This window comes from Natator depressus, chromosome 20 (genome assembly GCF_965152275.1).
Source record: "Natator depressus isolate rNatDep1 chromosome 20, rNatDep2.hap1, whole genome shotgun sequence".
NCBI lineage: Eukaryota > Metazoa > Chordata > Testudines > Cheloniidae > Natator > Natator depressus.
In genome coordinates this window covers 25508662-25526790 of record NC_134253.1, presented here as the reverse complement: position 1 = coordinate 25526790, position 18129 = coordinate 25508662, and the positions used below count along the sequence as shown (strand labels likewise).

At 60.6% G+C, this 18129-nt stretch overlaps 1 protein-coding gene across 2 annotated transcripts; it reads left to right on the top strand.

The window, feature by feature from the left end:
* Positions 1-15273, top strand: GTF2F1 (general transcription factor IIF subunit 1). Of its 2 annotated transcripts, none has more exons than XM_074935363.1 (14): positions 1-54; positions 2381-2440; positions 2870-2916; positions 3631-3703; positions 4329-4522; positions 4919-5089; positions 5747-5925; positions 6407-6554; positions 6806-6870; positions 7454-7573; positions 8278-8351; positions 13788-13926; positions 14211-14337; positions 14620-15273. In XM_074935363.1, the coding sequence occupies exons 1-14, from the start codon at positions 16-18 to the stop codon at positions 14822-14824; spliced, it is 1641 nt and encodes a 546-aa protein (XP_074791464.1). In that variant the 5' UTR covers positions 1-15; the 3' UTR covers positions 14825-15273. The 2 variants fall into 2 exon arrangements, with proteins under 2 accessions (XP_074791464.1, XP_074791465.1); XM_074935364.1 differs by lacking the exon at positions 1-54 and adding an exon at positions 838-852.
* The last annotated feature ends 2856 nt before the right edge of the window (positions 15274-18129 follow it).

The window sequence follows — 18129 nt, the reverse complement described above, 5'->3', positions numbered from 1 at the left end:
CTCTGAGATCTGCAGATGGGAGATGCATTGAGGGCAGCCTGGCCAGGATCCAACGTAAGAGCAGCTGCATTACCCCCCCATCCTCCCCCCGGGCAAGAGGCACCAGAGCCCCCCCCCCTGGGATCAAGGGGCCTGTACCCCCCCATCCCCCACCCCTGGGGCGACAGGCACCAGAGCCCCCCCCCCCCGGGATCAAGGGGCCCGTACCCCCCCATCCCCTACCCCCGGGGCAAGAGGCACCATAGCCCCCCCCCGGGATCAAGGGGCCCGTACCCCCCATCCCCCACCCCTGGGGCGATGGGCACCATAGCCCCCCCCGGGATCAAGGGGCCCGTACCCCCCCATCCCCCACCCCTGGGGCGACGGGCACCATAGCCCCCCCCGGGGGTAGGGGCCCGTACCCCCCATCCCCCACCCCTGGGGCGACGGGCACCATAGCCCCCCCCCGGGATCAAGGGGCCCGTACCCCCCATCCCCCACCCCTGGGGCGACGGGCACCATAGCCCCCCCCGGGATCAAGGGGCCCGTACCCCCCCACCCCTGGGGCGACGGGCACCATAGCCCCCCCCCGGGATCAAGGGGCCCGTACCCCCCCGCAGCCCAGGCGGTGATAGCTGCCCCGCCCCGCCGTGGAGGTAACCCCGCCCCTTTTCCTTGAGGGGGCGGGGCACGGCTGTGCAGGTTCCCATGGCAACCATCACGGCTGGTCTCTCTTCCGGTGCGAGGGGGCTCCGGCTTCCGGTCATGCGCGGCGAGCGGCGCATGCGCAGGCAGCCGCTCCGTCATTGGCGTGGGCGGGGCGCTTGGCGCGGAGCAGCGGGGCCGGCGGAGAGGGGGCGAGCCGGGGGCGGGGTAAGGGTCACTGCGGGCGGCTGGGGGAGGGGGCAAGGGTCAGTGGGGGAGGGGGCTGGGGTAAGGGTCAGTGGGGTAAGGGTCACTAGGGGTGGGGGAGGAGGGAGGGGGTAAGGGTCAGTGGGGGAGGGGTCTGGGTAAGGGTCACTAGGGGTGGGGGAGGAGGGAGGGGTAAGGGTCAGTGGGGGAGGGGGCTGGGGTAAGGGTCAGTGGGGTAAGGGTCACTAGGGGTGGGGGAGGAGGGAGGGGGTAAGGGTCAGTGGGGGAGGGGTCTGGGTAAGGGTCACTAGGGGTGGGGGAGGAGGGAGGGGTAAGGGTCAGTGGGGGAGGGGGCTGGGGTAAGGGTCACTAGGGGTGGGGGAGGGGGGAGGAGGTAAGGGTCAGTGGGGGAGGGGGCTGGGGTAAGGGTCAGAGGGGGTAAGGGTCAGTGGGGTAAGGGTCACTAGGGGTGGGGGAGGAGGGAGGGGGTAAGGGTCAGTGGGGGAGGGGTCTGGGTAAGGGTCACTAGGGGTGGGGGAGGAGGGAGGGGTAAGGGTCAGTGGGGGAGGGGGCTGGGGTAAGGGTCAGTGGGGTAAGGGTCACTAGGGGTGGGGGAGGAGGGAGGGGGTAAGGGTCAGTGGGGGAGGGGTCTGGGTAAGGGTCACTAGGGGTGGGGGAGGAGGGAGGGGTAAGGGTCAGTGGGGGAGGGGGCTGGGGTAAGGGTCACTAGGGGTGGGGGAGGGGGGAGGAGGTAAGGGTCAGTGGGGGAGGGGGCTGGGGTAAGGGTCAGAGGGGGTAAGGGTCAGTGGGGTAAGGGTCACTAGGGGTGGGGGAGGAGGGAGGGGGTAAGGGTCACTAGGGGTCTGGGGTAAGGGTCACTAGGGGTGGGGGAGGAGGGAAGGGGTAAGGGTCAGTGGGGAAGGGGGCTGGGGTAAGGGTCACTAGGGGTGGGGGAGGGGGGTGGGGGTAAGGGTCAGTGGGGGAGGGGGTTGGGGTAAGGGTCACTAGGGAGGGGGTAAGGGTCAGTGGGGGAGGGGGCTGAGGTAAGGGTTACTAGGGGTGGGGGAGGGGGTAAGGGGCTCTGAGGGTAGGGGGTTGGTGAGGATGGTTGGCAGGCACTGGGACGGGCTCTGAGTGGAGCGTGAAGTCTGGGGCAGGGCTTGGAAGGAAGCACCGTGGGGGAGGGCCGGGCTGGGCCGACTCACCTGTGGAACTGGTCACACAAGACACTGGTTCAACAGTGTATCTTGGATTTATACCTTTGTCCAATATCATTCCCAGCACTGACCAGCAGACCCCACTCTGCTCCCAGCGCTGGGAACAGGACCCAGGAGTCCTGGCTCCCAGCACCCTGCTCTAGCACGGCTTCTCCAGCTGAGTTTCTGACCATCTGTTCTTATCCCCACACTTCCCCATGTGTGTCGGCTTCTCCTTGCCTCTGCCCCTTTTAGGAATTTGGATTCTCCTGGCTCCCCCTCCCAGCCCCACAAAGGTAGTCCTGCCAGCACTTGCTCTGCTAAGAAGTCCTGACTTTTTGTTTCTCTCTTAGATCCTTTCCTGGAAGCCCAGGTGGACGCGCAGCCCTATCTCTGCCAAAATGACCTCCCTGGTAAGTTCTGAGTTTCCTCAGTTTCCCAAACTTGGAGCCATCATAGGTTTGGGAAATACACCCTGTCTGCTTGGCCTAGACTGATACGCCCATCTAGTTTGGTATCCAGTCTTCAAGTGACTTGTCCTGAGTGCCTCAGAAGAAGCTGCTAACCCCTCATCATCTGCCAACTCTCCTCTTATGTGAAAATCCCTTCCTGACCCCAGCTAATGCCCTGAAGCAAGAGGACAGAGAACCCTTGATAATTTTTCCCCAGCTAGCCTGGCTGCTATTCTTATAGCCATTTCCTGTGTCGCCTGCTGTGATCTGGGGGGGGGGCGCTTTCCTGTGTCGCCTGCTGTGATCTGGGGGGGGGGGGGGCGCTTCCTAACTAGCCCTTGGCTAACGCACACCTCTGAAATGAAACCTCAATCTTTGTTCTCTCCCCAGGGCACGAGTAGCCAGTCGGTTACAGAGTATGTGGTGCGAGTACCCAAGTGAGTCCTCTCTGCTTTCCCAGCCCTCTCTGCTTATGTGGCACCTTGCTGAAAGCTTACCTCCGTGGGGAAAACAGCGGAGATGGGGGAGTCCCTTGCATTGCTAGGTCAAATCAAGCTCAGGTCACTGTTCTCTGGCAATGGATGAACCAAGTTGTAGGTCTCAGCCTGTCTCCCTGGCTGTCCAGCCTCTGTTTTGTTTGATCTAAACAGCAGGCTCATTGCTGGGCCTGGGGCCACGTATATTTGGCGTATTACAGTAACTCCCCAACTGAGATCAGGGCCCTTTGTCCCAGACCTTCCCGGCGTCTGCCCTGAAGAGCTTGCAGTTTAAATAGACAAAAGGGTGGGGAAGAGAAACTGAGCCATGGAGCGGGAATGTGGTTTGCCCCCGGTCACCGAGTAGGGCAGGGCTGGGAATAGAGCCATGCTGCCTGTTGTGTCGTATAAACTGCTGGCTCCTACTGGACCCTGTGGTGGGCTCAGCACAGAGATGGGGGTCTGAATGGGACCTGGGGGCCAAACGCCCCAGGGAGGGTGGCTGGGCAGGCCTGAGGCACTCTGGCAGCAGGGGTTGGGTAGCTCTGGTGCCTGGGTGTGATTCGCTGCGTGGCTAGCGAGCGCTCAGCATAGCGCCAGGCTTGCAGCAGGGGGACAGCTCTCCTCAAGCTGGAGCCGCTGGCCACTCAGGTTTCTGCCCTCCTCTTGCTGCAGAAACACACCCAAGAAGTACAACATCATGGCCTTCAACGCCGCCGACAAGGTCAACTTCACCACCTGGCACCAGGTAGGGTGCTGCCATAGCTGCGCCCCCTAGCTCCACTTAGCAAGGGCAGCCTGCCTGCTGCTTGGAGGCACTTCTAGGTGCCAGAGCTCCCTCTGCGCTGACGGCCTGGCCCCTCGAGCGGGGTGCTGGACTCTGGATGGATCAATAGTTGTGACTGCATCTGGCGCCGGGCCTGCCAGCAAGGCTAGAAATACTGGGCCCAGCATCCCCCATAATGCACTGGTCCACAGGGCAGCCTCTTGCTCCTGCCCACCCATGTTGGGGAACACATCAGGGTCCATCTGGCCCCACCCCCCGCACCGATCGATCCCTGATACTGCAGACAGCGGCAAGCCCTCTCTCGGTGCCCCGGGTGCAGGGCTGTTCTCTGGGCCTGGCGAGGGATCCCAGCAGGTGACTTGGTTTCAGCCCTGAAGCCCAGCGTTCACTCTGGCTCTTAGTGTGCGGAGTTGTGGGCGGCCTGGACCGGGTCACTCCACGGCCATTGCTAGCTTGGCGCTGCAGGGAGCTGAGTGGGGGTACTGCCATGCAGCGCTGGGGGACTGGACGCACGAGGTGACCAAGCAGGGGGGCTTTTCCTCCCCAGGGCCGGGGAGGTGACGTTCTCCTTTGCTCCCTCTCCTAGGCAAAAATGGAGCGAGATCTCAGCAACAAGAAGATCTACCAGGAAGAGGAGATGCCAGAGTCAGGGGCTGGCAGCGAGTTCAACCGCAAGCTGCGCGAGGAGGCGCGCCGCAAGAAGTACGGCATCGTCCTCCGGGAGTTCAAGCCCGAGGACCAGCCCTGGATTCTCAAGGTCAACGGCAAAGCTGGGCGCAAGTGAGTGGGGGTCCCAGGGGCTGAACTGTGAGTGCTGGGTCCAAACACACAACCCCTCCAGTCTGCGCTCCAAGCCCCAGCCGTGTTGGCCAGCAGCCTCCTTTGGAGAGGGAGAGTTAGAGTGGCACTAACGCCATGCCACGGGGCAGAGGAAGAACCCAGGAATCCTAGGTCGCTGTGTCCCTGCTCTGGCCACTAGACATCACTCCCTCTGAGCCAGGAGTGAAGCCTAGGAGTCCTGCCTCCCCAGCCTCCTTGAGTTAACTACTAGTTCTGCTCCCTTCCCAGAGCCTGCAATAGAATCCAGGGTCCTGGCTTCTAGCCCCACCCGCTGGGCCATTCAGCCAGATCCCAGGTGCCCCCCCGAATCCAGCTCTCCCTTTCCCTCATACCCAGGTTCAAAGGGGTGAAGAAGGGCGGCGTGACCGAGAACGCCTCCTACTACATCTTCACGCAGTGCCCCGACGGCGCCTTTGAGGCCTTCCCGGTCAGCAACTGGTACAACTTCACCCCCGTGGCCAAGCATCGCACCCTGACGGCCGAGGAGGCGGAGGAGGAGTGGGAGCGGTGAGTGAGGGCATGGGCTGCCCCTGCCCTGCTGTCACCAGGAGTCCTGGCACTCAGTGCTCTAACCTGCGGGACCCCCCTCCCCTCCCTACAAGGGGAATATAACCCAGGAGTCCTGGCTGCCAGCTCCCCTGCTCTGCCCACTAGACCCAAATCGAGATTGTTCCAGGGATTGGCTGACACAGGAAGGGCTGTGCTTCTGGCAGATTGGAGCTGGAGGATGGGCTGGAGGTGCAATGTCTGGGTATGGCCCGTGCTGCATCTGGGGCTCCTTGCGGCCTGCACGGCGTCACAGGGTGAGGAGTCCACTCTGCATGGCCAGGAGGTTGGTCTGGTGACTGGTGCGGGCCCAGCTGCTGCTAGAGGCCTCCCCTGGTCCTCTCCCTGGCTGCTTCCACCACGGCAGGCGTGGAGCTCAGCACCGGCCTCTCTGGGTCCAGCACCCCCCTTCCAGCCTGGGACCAGGGAGCCCTGCTCCTTTCCCTGTGGATCATATAGGCTTTGGGGAGTCCCTTCTCCCCACCCCCCCTTGCAATCCCAACAACAGCTTCATAGGGCTGGGTTTCACTCCGTCACGGCAGAGCCCCTCTCCCCTGTGGCGGGGTCAGGCAGTGGAGGGGGTCCCAGCGTTCTCACCCTCCGCCCTCTCCCTCCCAGGCGGAACAAGGTGCTGAACCACTTCACCATCATGCAGCAGCGGCGGCTGAAGGACCAGGATGACGAGGAGGAGGAGAAGGAGAAGAAGACCAAGAAGAAGAGCAGCGAGCTGAAGATCCACGACCTGGAGGACGACCTGGAGATGAGCTCAGACGAGAGCGAGCTGAGTGACGCCGACGGTGAGGGGCCCCTGGAGGCTGAGCCAGCCCTGCTACCCTGGGACCACCAGCACCTCTTTCTGTTGCCCTGAGGTCACTGAGACAACCCTAGCTTGGGCCTTCAGCCCAGTGCTGCCCCCTGCTGGGGGTCACAGGCGTAGAACAGCGACCCCTTTCTCACTTATTGCATGGGAGAGGTAGCCCTGTGTCCTGGCTAACAGGTGAGCTGGCTACTGCCTAGGCCTGTGTCATGAACCCCGCCAGCATCCATGTAGCTTGGGGCCCAGGCTGACCCCTGTGCCTTCGAAGCATGGTGCTACCCCTCTGAGAGCCTGCAGCCTGTCTGGAGTCCTCATATAGAACCCTGGGGTCCTGGTTCTCAGCCCCTCCCTCTAATCCCACTCCCCCTCTCTCGCTGGGCCCGTGGCTGTCACCTCCACGCCAGCTCTTGCCATGACCTTGCCACTGAGTCAGCCGTGGGCTGTTTCCCATAATGCTACAGGGGAGAAGGCAGCCAAGCCCCAGAAGAAAACCCCGCTGACCAAGAAGAAGAAGAAGAAGAAGAAGGGCTCGGACGATGAGGCCTTCGAGGACAGTGACGACGGAGACTTTGAGGGGCAGGAAGTAGATTACATGTCAGACGGGTCCAGGTAAGGGTGGGGTCTTAGGGGCAGGGTCTGCTCCACCCCTCCCCACCGGAACGGGGTGCCTGGCTCAGCTCCACTCGGCTCCTTACCTGGTGCTGCCTGTGCCCATTAAGCAGCTTGTTCTGTTCCCCACCTGTCCTGGGAACGTAGATCTCTGCTGTACCCTGCACAGTTAGTCTAGGCAGAGGCAGGTTCCCTCCCCCACCCCCTCTGTGCCCGGCTGTGTCCATTCAAATCCTTCCCGTGTCTTGCAGCAGTTCGCAGGAGGAGGCAACAGTGGGGAAGCCCAAGGTGACGAAGGAAGAGGATGGTCCCAAAGGTACGTGGCAGATACGGGGCCACGGTTGGTACCGCTGAGACCTGGCGGGGGCAGCCCCCGTTGGACCTCAGCGGGGCCCTTGGTGCCATCGCGACTGGTTGGAAATTCTCCATCGAGGCTGCTTTCCGGTGGAGAATCAGGTGTTCAATAATGTTCCGCAAAAAGCATCCGTTTTCCATCCAAAAATCCGGTTGCTTTAATAGAAAACCGGCAAGTGAAATAGCTGGTTTCGGCCGTGCTGCCCCAGTAACCTCAGCAGCACCTTGCTCCTGAACTGGCTTGCGGGGGGTTGTTGGCAGGCCCAGCCAGTGCTGAGCTGTTCAGCCCTTGCGGGAGGGGCTGCAGGGTAAGAAGAGGGCTGCGGGGCCCTGGGTTGGGAATGCCCAGCGCGAGGGCTCGGTAAGTCGGGCAGTGGGGAGCTCACTGCTCTGTGGGCATCGAATCCAGGAAGCCCTTTCTCTTGGAGGTTACTGTGGCTCATAGGTAGTGGGCTATGGTCCCGTGGGCCGGCCGCAAGCCGGGCTCCACCGCTGCAAAACGGCTCCTTCTTGCCCCCTGAGCCGGCTGTCGGTTGGCTGCCCAGGGATCGACGAGGCGAGCGAGAGCAGCGAGGAGAGTGAGGAGGAGAAGCCTGCCGAGGAGAAGGAGGAGGAGGAAGAAGAGAAGAAGGCCCCCACCCCTCAGGAGAAGAAGAAGAAAAAGGGTGAATGTTTTGGGGAGGGAGGGGGCTGTGCCGCGGGGGCCCAAGGGTGGCGGTCTCTGCTGCTGGGTCATCAAATGGGCACTGAGCTACACTGGGTCTCAGTGGGGATAGAGCTGGGGCGGGAACTAGGACTCCTGGGTTCTTTCTCTAACTGCCACTCGCTCACTCAAGTCCCTGGTCACTTTCCCTCCCCTCAGGTAGGGCTGGTGCTGATCCCCCATGGGGGTGTCTGGGGGAGGAGCTATGAAATCACTTTGAGATCCTCGGGGAGGTGCTACAGAAACCCCTCCTCGTTAACCCTTACAGCGCTGGTATCTACCAACCGGCCTCCTCCAAAGGGAGCTGCAGAGGGGACAGGACCCTTCCCTGTGCTGCCCCACATCCCACCCCTCAGTTGATGCTGTGTCAGCTGACCCAAGGGCGGGGGGAGTTCCCCCTCACTGCGGGGAGTGCTGTGGCTGGAACTCCTCGCCCACTTCACAGCCCAAGGCTTCTGGTTCAGGTCTCTGGCTGGCCTAGAAATAAGCTTCCTCTGGACTGAGTATGCTGAGAGAAGAGCCCTGGGGTGGCTAGAGCCAGGGGCCATGGGAGGTCGTAGAGAGAGAGAGCTCTGACCCCGAGCACCCCAGAGGGAGGGCTGGAGATTGACAGGTGATTCAGAGGGGAGGGACTTGCTCTGACCGCGCCCGTACCATGTGTTCCAGACAGCAGTGATGAGTCGGAGACGTCAGAGGAGAGCGACATCGACAGCGAAGCGTCCTCTGCACTCTTCATGGCGGTAACCCCGACCCGCGTCCTTTGGGGGCGGGGCTGGCTGGGTTGCCCGCTTGGGGGCTCTGGATGCTCGGGGTCTTGGGAGGATCCCAAACCTATAGCTCTTCTTTGACCAATGTCCCCATGGGTGCTCTGCGTTAGGTGTGTGTGCGTGCGTCCCTGTGCCTAGGAACACAGGGTTTTGTAGCAGCGCCGTTTGGGGCACACTTGTGCTCCCCCACTTTGTGCCCCGTGTGGCAGCTGTGTAGCTCTGTGCGGCCCTGCTGCCCTTGGCCTGAGCACCCCTAGCGAGTCTCCAAGTGCCTCGGTTCTCGTTCCGTAGCGTTTGTTACAATTTTAGTCAGTTTCCATTTTCCCTCTTTTCCCCCCATTTCCTTGTCATTACCCCCGTAGGTTGATTCCAATCAGGGGGTTATGCCTGGATCCCCCGGATTCAAACAGTGCCTCTCCTGCCAGGAGGCCATCCCCGTCGGTGACAGGCACCCCCATTGCCTCCGGTGCTTGGGAGAGGCACACGTGCCCCAAAAGTGCATGCATTGCCTTAACCTTAAGGCTCACAGTCAGAAAGCCCGTGACCTGAAGGCAAAACCCCAAACGAAGGAGCACTCGCTGCGGCCAGCCTCAGACCCTGGTCCCGGGACCCACCCTGGATAACAGTCACCGTCAGCACCAGCTGCTCCGTACTCCCTGCGGGCTACGAAGAGGAAATCAACAGATTCCTCGCGAAAAGACACTAAAAAGCGAGCCTCACGTCCGCCCACCAAGGAGCCATGGAAAAGAAAGAGGTCCCCAGCAAGATCAGTAGCTTTGGCCCCGACAGGTATAATACTGAGCACCTATGACGCTCCTGGAACCTCCGGTATCGTCAACGCCGGTAAGTCCAAGGACCCCAAGAGGGCAAGACTGGACAAGACTGCACCGTCGGACGACAGAGGCAAGGAAAAACCCAAAGCCTCAAAGACGGAACCGACCAGCCACATGGCACCGGGCACTTTGGCGCCGCCTGCTGGGCATTCAGCGGAACATAGAACAACCTTGGCGCTGACAAGACAGTCAACATTGACACAACTGCCTCCCACGGTACCGAAGATGCCCCAGGAGTTTAGATTCCCAAAAGACGGATTAATCTCTGAGACGCCAGAGTCTCCACCGCTCCATACTGGGACGGCTGCAGTACACGCCAAACCGCCGGAGGCGCACATGGTACCCACCCGCTCACCGTCACCATCCAGGACCGCCCCCTCCTTCTCCAGTGCAGACGAGGAGGAAAATGATGCTTATTCTGTGCCTTCACGCGGCTGCCCTTCGCGTCGGGGTGCTGCACGACTTGACTCTTCTGCCCGCCATAGGTACCAGGAGCCCAGAGGTGACCCAACACCCTGGTATGGACACCCATGGATGCCCCCCTTCATGTCTGTGCCCCAACAATGGCCTTGCTGGGATCCATGGGCTGCTTACAGGCAACAGTTTTCCAGGCCATCCAATACCCAGAGGGAGAAACTGAGGCACTCCCTGTCATCTTCAGTATCCAGACCTCCCGAGCCTGAAGAAGAATCTGTCAAGGAGCAGGAGGAAAGGCTCAAGCAGGAAGCTACGCCTGCACCCAATATACTGTCGTCCTCAGCGGCCAAAGCAGTCGTGCCTCCCGCTCCATTGTCGGCTGATGATGATTTCCGACAGCGTCAGGAGCTGTTCAGACGGATCGCAGATTCTCTCCACATCCCATTAGAGGAACCAAGAGAGTCGCGATGCATGTTTCTGGATATACTGCCCACATCAACCAAGATCGGGTTGCCTATACTTAAGGCCCTCTTAGACCCAGCTAAAGCGGTCTGGCAAACTCCAGCCATGATCCCTCCCACCTGTAAGAGGGCTGAGAAGAACTATATTGTCCCCTCAAAGGACATGGAGTTTTTATCTTCGCTGCCCACACCAAATTCAATGGTGGTCTTGGCGGTGAACGAAAGGGAGACACTACGTCTGACCAACCCGTATGACAAAGATTGGAAGAGACTAGATTTGCTGGGCCGTAAAGCAATACTCCTCTGCAGCTCTCCAATTCCGAATTGCCAATTACGAGGCGTTCATGTCAAGGTATAATCACACGAACTATTCAAAACTGAACAAATTTATTCAGTGTATCCCAGAGGACAAGAAAGAACAATTCCAGGCAATCGTGACAGAGGGACAGCTGCTGGCAAGGACGGCATTGCAAGCATCCCTAGATGCAGCAGACACAGCTGCTCGCTCCATAGCAACAGCAGCGGTCATGAGGCGAGCTTCGTGGCTACGTCTTTCGGGACTCCCAAAGTACATACAAGCGACAGTGGAGGATTTTCCCTTTGAAGGCTCCAACTTATTTGCCGACAAGACCGATCACTATTTCCACTCCATCCGGGCTGCAAGAGAGACGCTGAGAACATTACATGTCTCCACACCTGTACCAAGAAGGCGGCAGAATAGATACCATGCTACCTCGAGATCTCGAACCTCTGCAGTTCCCCCACCTCAACAACACTACGACCTGGAAATGGCCGATACCTCCCAAATGTAACCACCCCCGACATGGTCAAGTGTATCTCACCAACCCACCTCACAACAGGCGTTTTTGAAAATGGGATCGAGGCTCCGAGATGCCTCCTGGCTCCATGTGCTGTGACCACCAGAAAACATCCATCAGTTTGGCAACCGCCTGACCCCGTTCTACCCAGTGTCACCTTGGACAAGTGGGTGTTGGAAATGGTCAACAACGGATACTTGATGCAATTTCTCTTTCTCCCTCCCTCTCCCCCCCCCACCCCACCCCCTGGCACCTTCTGCAGGAAGAAATAATCCACTCGGGGGCTGTAGAGCCAGTTCTGATCCAACACCACGGGAGAAGCTTTTATTCCAACTATTCCCTCATGCCAAAAAAGAGCAGCGGGTGGAGACCCAGTCTAGACATGAGAACGCTCAACAAGTTCATTCGTTCAACAACGATGATTCAGCATGGTCATGTTAGCAACAATAATCCCAACACTGGACCAGTGGGATTGATCTCGGCCCTCAACCTCCTAGATGCATGTTTTCACATTACCATACACCATCTCCCAGAGATTCCTCAGATTTGTTCTGGGCTTGGATCCCAGCCAGTACGAAGTACTTCCCTTTGGCCTCTGGCCCCAGGGAAGCTCCTTGCGGTGTGGTGCACCTCCGCCAACAGGCAATTATGATATTCCCATACTCGTCTAATTGCCTTCTCAAAGCCCCCCCTTGAGACGACGCAGTCCTGGCTACACAGAGAACTATGGACCTTTTCTCACAACTAGGCCTTCACATAAACGCTCAAAAATCAACACTGACATCTACCGCATCTGGGGTTCATTGGGCCCTACCCTGCCGCAGTGGAGGCCAAAGCCTCCTGACCAACACACAGACTTGCCACCCTTGGCAATTTGATCTCCACGGTACCAAACCAGTCCGCAGGTATCAGCCAGAACATGCAGACAACTACCAGGGCATATGGCAGGCCACGCAGGTGTGGCTCCGGACAGTATACATTCCGCACAAGCACAACTTAAACAAATCTCTCTCAAAGCCAATCGTACCCGTGTGAATGGAAAAGATTCCAGACCTGGTGCGACAAAAAGCACGTTTCAGCTATAACCTCTCCCTTGTCACTGGTACTGGACTGCATCTTGGAACTAAAAAGGCCAGGGCTGTCCTCGAGTTCAATCAGAATGCATCTTGCAGCCATCCCGGCCTTCCGCCGCAAGGTTGCCGGCCCCTCAATGTTCGCCCACCCTGTAACAAGATGGTTTCTCAGAGGAATTTGAAATCTCTACCTTGAAGTAAGAGATCCCGCTGTACCTTGGGACCTTAACCTAGTCATGCGATGCCTGACTGGACACTCCTTGGAGCCCATGATGACCTACCTGCTCGTTCATAGACTGTCTTCATTGACAGATGTTTCTCGTTACCCCATCCCAATATAATCTTCAACGATAGTTTCGTTGAGACCTCATCCAAAATTACTTCCTAAAATACCATCGTTGTCCTTAAACTGCATAGAACTAAATGTTCCACACACTAGATGGGTGCTTGCCTCCGACCTCGAAAGGACTAACCCTTTCAGAAAGATCGGAGATCAGCCATATCTAAACAAAGACTTTCAAAACAGGTTTCTGACTGCATTCACCTTTGCTATTGTCAACCTGATTTGCCCCTGAAGGCGCGCCACACGATCGATTTCCACCTCTCTAGTTTTCCCGACCCATGTACCGATCACGGACGTTGGTAAAGCGGCGACCTGGGCGTTGGCACGCACATTCCCAGAGCATTACTCGAGTCTCGACAGCAGATGCTCACTAGGATTGTCCATGTGATCGTCGCTAACAAATCCAACTCCGAAGCCCTAGCCTTCCAGTGGGGGGGCACTGTTCTCCTGTCACCTAAAGTGGAGCACCCACAGGGACACGACTCGCCCTGTGCGGTAACTGAGGTTCTTCGAGACGGGTGTCCCTGCGGGTGCTCCACTGCTCGCCCTCCTCCCTCTGCTTCAGAGTTCAGCCAGGGGCTCTGCGGTAGAGAAGGAGCTGAGGGCAGTTGGGCCGCACAGCGCTACATAGCCACCGCACACGGCGCGAGATGGGGTAGCACCCGTGCGGCCCAAACGGGCGCTGCTATGGAAAATCTCTGACCCTAAGCGCAGGGACGTGGCACCCGCAGGGACGCACATCTCGGAGAACAAGGTTCCTGCACAGGGTGAGTAACCTTTTCTCCCCAGGCGGCTGGCTGAGAGCTAACTTCCCTTCTGGCTTGTGTATGCCGAGCTGGGGGTGTTCTTAGCCTGGCTCCTGGGGGGATGGGGACCCCCATCTTGCTGACCACCTCCCAGCTGGAGGCCTCAGCAGACAGCCCAAGGCCCCAATTCCCCTTTCGCCCCAGAGGGGTCCCTTCCAGGCTGGGGGCGCTGTGCTTTGCTCCTTGTGGCAGCAAAGGGCTGGTGGTTTGGCTCAGGCGGGGGGGGCCGGACTGGGAACCTGGCAGGGGAATCCCTTCCCAGGGAGCGGAGTGGGGCGCTTACCCCTCTAGCACTGCTGGACAGGCTGCCCACCACTACAGCCTTGATTTCTCCTCCCTTTCCGGGATAAGGGGACAGTGACCCCACTGCCTTGGCCACACCCCTGTGGAGCCGATTCCACTCTGACTCCCTAGCCCTCCCCTCGGTTCTTACCTGGAGCTGGGAGTCATCTCCCCTTGCTTCTGTGCCATCGTGGAGATGACATCTCAAGCGTGGAGGATGCTGGGGAAGGAGGGGTGCCCAAGTGGGTTGCAGGGGGTGCCTGGTTGTTCCTCTGCACAGCCCCCCGTGCCCTGGCTTGGCTCAGGGTGTGCGGTACACTAGGAGGCATCTTGGGACGATGCCCAACGCCGGTTCCTCTTCTCACCCGACACCTAGAAGAGGAAAACTCCACCCAAGAAGGAGCGGAAGGGGTCGGCCAGCAGCTCCCGGGGGGACAGCCGCCCAGGGACGCCCCCCGTGGACCCAGGCAGCACATCCTCCACACTGCGTGCTGCAGCCAGCAAGCTGGAGCAAGGTAAGGGCTCGGGCGGGCTGGCCGCATCGTGCGCTGCTGGGGCATCAGCCTGGGGCTTCCAGGCCAGATGTTGGAACAGTCACAAACGCCAGCAGGGGGCAGCGTCCCTCTGCAGCTCACCCAGCCCTTACACCAGCTGTTGAAGGCAGGGAAGGAGGGGTCCCACGTGCAGGGGTCTGGGGAGAACCCCGTGCGGCCTGGTTCCTGACCTCGCCAGCGCGCCTGTTGGTGGGAACTGGGGACAGGGTCTGGGCAGGACGCTGAGCTGCTCCGTCTTGGTGTAGGGAAGCGGCAGTCGGGATCCGGTGACCTCCCAGCGGCCAAGAGGCTGAAATTGGACTCGGGACCCCAGACAACCTCGGGCAAGTCCACTCCCCAGCCACAGTCGGGCAAGTCCACCCCCAGCAGCGGGTGAGTGACCGGGGGCGGGGCTTCTTAGCCTGTGGGATCGGGGCCTATTGGCCAATCCCATGGGGATGGGTGGGGCTGCTGCCAGGTGCTATGGTTGGCTGGTGCCACCAGCTGGGAGCGGTCCCAGGGGCGGCAGATGGAAGAGCCTTTGGGGCAGGAGCCAGCACATGGGCTCTGACTGGCTTGTCTGGGGACAGAGCCGGCCCCTGTCGGCGCCCAGAGCCTCCCGGGCTGTGGCCCAGCCTTCAGCACCCCCGGCTCAGGCCCATTCTGCCCCCGCAGAGACGTGCAGCTGACGGAAGAGGCCGTGCGCCGCTACCTGACCCGCAAGCCCATGACCACCAAGGACCTGCTGAAAAAGTTCCAGACCAAGAAGACGGGGCTGAGCAGCGAGCAGACGGTGAACGTGCTCGCCCAGATCCTCAAGCGCCTCAACCCCGAGCGCAAAATGATCAACGACAAGATGCACTTCTTCCTGAAGGAGTGAGAGGTGGGGCCTGGGTAGGCCACACCCCCATCCCCTCCCCCACTCAGGCCCAGAGGGCAAAGTTCATCTTCCTTCCTGGGTTCAAAACCTTCCTGCTGTAAGGGCCTGGGCCCCCATGTCAGCTGTGGGGAGACCTGGCCCATGGGGTCCTGCTCCCCAAGGGACCTCAACCCATATCCCTCCGCAGCCCATATGTGGCCACTTCGTGGTGAGTAGGGACAAGGTGGGCTGGGGGAATGTCCCTGTTACCCCCCCTGCCTGCCTTGTTTCCTGAGAGATCTCGCTCAGGGGCAGTCCCTGGGGCCCATGCCTCCCTCGGGCGCTCCCTGGGCCCTGCCCCCAGGGTGTCTGCACGGTGCCCTTGAGAGGGTTGATTCTGTTTCTCCCAAGGTGGGACCAGTGGCTTTCCTGCCCCCTTGTTACAATAAACGGGTGTCTCTTCGTTCCTCCGACCTGCATCAGGGATGGTTTATTGCTCGCTGAGGGTGCGTGCCGCCAGACACTCCTGCATGGGGCAGGCCCCTGCTCTGAGAGGGGTTTACGCTCACTGCCTGCCCCACAGCGGGGATGATTCCCTCGCGCTTGGAGTCCGGCCAGGGGCAGGGCCTCTGCTGCTCAGCCTGCCCTGGGGAGGAGCGGCAGGGTGCAGCCCTGTGTCCGTCTCCCCCACTGCCCCCGGAAGTGGCTGCTTTGCGGGATGCCTGAGATGCCGGGATTAATTCCCCAGCCGTGGTGTGTGGTTTGGGCGAGCATTCCAGCGGCTCGCCGTCCCCCAGTTGGGGGGACGCATGGGCACCGGCCTGGCCCAGCATCGCCACCTTTTATGGTGAAGCCGAGCGTGGAATCCAGGCCCGGGGTGACTTCATCCAACCTGGGCTGAGCCCTCGCCCTGGAGGGCCAGGCCCTGTGCATGCATCCCCCAGGGGCTGCGTGGGCAGGCTCTGCTGAGGAGCATCCTCCGCCAGCGTTGACTTCCTCCCGGGCTGACCCTAACCCTTGACCTGCGGTGCTGAGTCCCACCCAGAGGCAGCCGTATTTCTGAAACCCCCAGCCCTGCCGCCAGCATGCCCAGCTTCTCAAAGGACACCAGCTCTCTCAGCCTGCAAGGGGGAACCAACTGCAGGAGCAGTTCCCGGCCACCCGCCCCCAGGGAAGCCACGTGAGATCCAGCCAACTTGTTTCACAAGTGAGTACAACTTCTACTCACTCCTGAGCCATGCAGGACTTGACCTGGTGACATCTGGGCAAAACAGCCCGAGCCGGCTGCTCCTCCACGTGGACAGAACTGGGCCTAACAAGGGGGGGCATCTTCTTAAAGCCCCCCTCCGTCCCCCCCGGCCAAGCCACTCCCCCCAGGTGCAGAGTGCAGGCCGTGGCCTGCCTGAGCTGTTTTTCCAGTGGATTAAGAGCTGAGCCGATATGGAAAAGTCTCGGAGCCACCGGCCTTGATTTATCATCCCAAGAAAGAAAAATCCCCAGCCTTGCCCTGGCTGCTATTTATTATTTTTCCAATGCTCCTAAGGAAAACCTCCAGGCTTTGCCACAGGTGGGAGGCTGTGGACACACAGTTCAGGCCAGCTGAGCCTGCGGGGGCGCTGGGTGATTTATCGTCTTCTTCACCCCCATCTCTGCTGGGCGAGCTCTCCCAGCCCAAGTCTCCGGCATGGGCCGCTCAGCTGTGTAACCCCACAGGTCACATCACTGGCCAGCGGCAGGTCCTGATTAACACTTAGAGGCACCTGCCCCGGTTGATGAAGGTGGAGTGGTGGGTTCTGGCTGCCAAAGGGGCAAAAGCCCCTTGAATCAGGGCCTGTTAAGAGACTGCAGCCCTAGCCCCAAAGCCAGGTCACACCTGAGCTGGGAAAGGCCCCATGTCCCATTCCCTGCCCCCTAGAGCCAGCCACTCTCCCTGCCCAGGGGCTGACTGGAGCCGCTGCCCTGATCCCCTTTCTTACCCCCCCCGGGGCTGGATCAGAACCAGTGCTGGTGCCTGGACTGCCCCTCTAGTTTCATTCCCAGTCCGCCCCCTTGCTCTGGGCGAAAGCAGAGTCTGTTCCACCAGGGGCTAGCAGGAGTCAGCTGGGCCATGCCACCCTCAAAGCAGAGCCATGATAAGGAGCATGAGCTTGGGCCCAGCCATCACGCTGCACCCGGGGCGCTGGCAGTTAACAGAACCCTGCCTGGTTCCTGGCCTGCGGGTGGAGGGACCCTGAGCCCATGCGGCAGGGAGCACAGCTCTGAAAGCCGGGGCCCTGTGGGGGTGGGGGGAGCAGGTGCCTTGCCAGGAAGGCAGAGAAGCAAAGGGCAGGCAGGGCTGCAGCCCTAGAGCTAAGGTGATTGCCCAGCTGGTGCTGCGGGAAGGGAGCGACCAGCCAGCCCCAGTGGGGTTGGGCCTATGGGGAAGCCAGCCGCTTCCTTGATCCCCAGCCAGCAATGGGAGAATGGGGGGCACAGTGACTCCTGCCCCATGTACCATGGAATGGGGCCCTCCACCATAATGTCTGTGACAGGTCCTGGGTGGGTGGGTGGTTAGCGTGGGGGGGGCAGGGACTCCTGGGTTCTATCACCAGCTCTGGGAGGGGCGTGAAGTTGAGTGGTTACAGCAGCTAGGGGGCAGGGCTGGAAGTCAGGGTCCCAATCCTGGCTCTGCCATGAGGTGCTGTGCAGCTAAGTCCCTTCCCCCTGTGGTGCCTCAGTTTCCCCATTCTGTCCAATGATGCTCCTGACCAGGAGGCTGCCCCAGCCTGGACCCCTGTGCGCCCCTCCAGCTGAGCAGCGTGGAGTGACATTGAACATACTCATGTGGCCAACGTCCTCCCTGCTGCAGCCAGTTCCTGGCCCTGCGTAAAGGAAAACCCAGCCATGATTTATCCCCAGGGAGTCGGGCTGCCCTTGGCGCAGCCCCCGGCATTCCTCGCATTGCTCTTGCCTTTCCCCACATGCTGCTCTCGTTAGCCCGGCCGGCTGGGGGGGGCGCTGCGCTGGCGGGCGTCTGGCCCCTCAGATCTCCCTGCTAAAAATAACCCGCTGGGACGGGCCAGGAGATAACACCTGAGCCGCCTCCGTTCCCAGAGCCCAGCGGTGGGCAGAGGCAGCTGGTGTGTCTGGCTGCCAGAAGCCCCCCCCCCCCCCAGCCCCTTTGCCTCTGCAGCTAGTTCCCAGCCCCCCCATGCTGGCAGCAGGGCTGGCTCAGGCAGGCCTCAAAGGCTGAGACCTGGCTCCTCGAAGATATTTAGGTGCCTAGCTCCCAGAATCAGGTGCCTAAATACCTTTGAGGTTCTGGCCCCACACGGCCATTGAGTGTC

Excerpts from the sequence above, each read along its gene's own strand:
- GTF2F1 (XM_074935363.1), top strand. The coding sequence starts at position 16 with ATGGGAGATGCATTGAGGGCAGCCTGGCCAGGATCCAAC. Across the intron at positions 8,352-13,787 it reads CCTCTGCACTCTTCATGGCG|AAGAGGAAAACTCCACCCAA; the intron begins GTAACCCCGACC and ends CCCGACACCTAG. Across the intron at positions 14,338-14,619 it reads AAGTCCACCCCCAGCAGCGG|AGACGTGCAGCTGACGGAAG; the intron begins GTGAGTGACCGG and ends CTGCCCCCGCAG.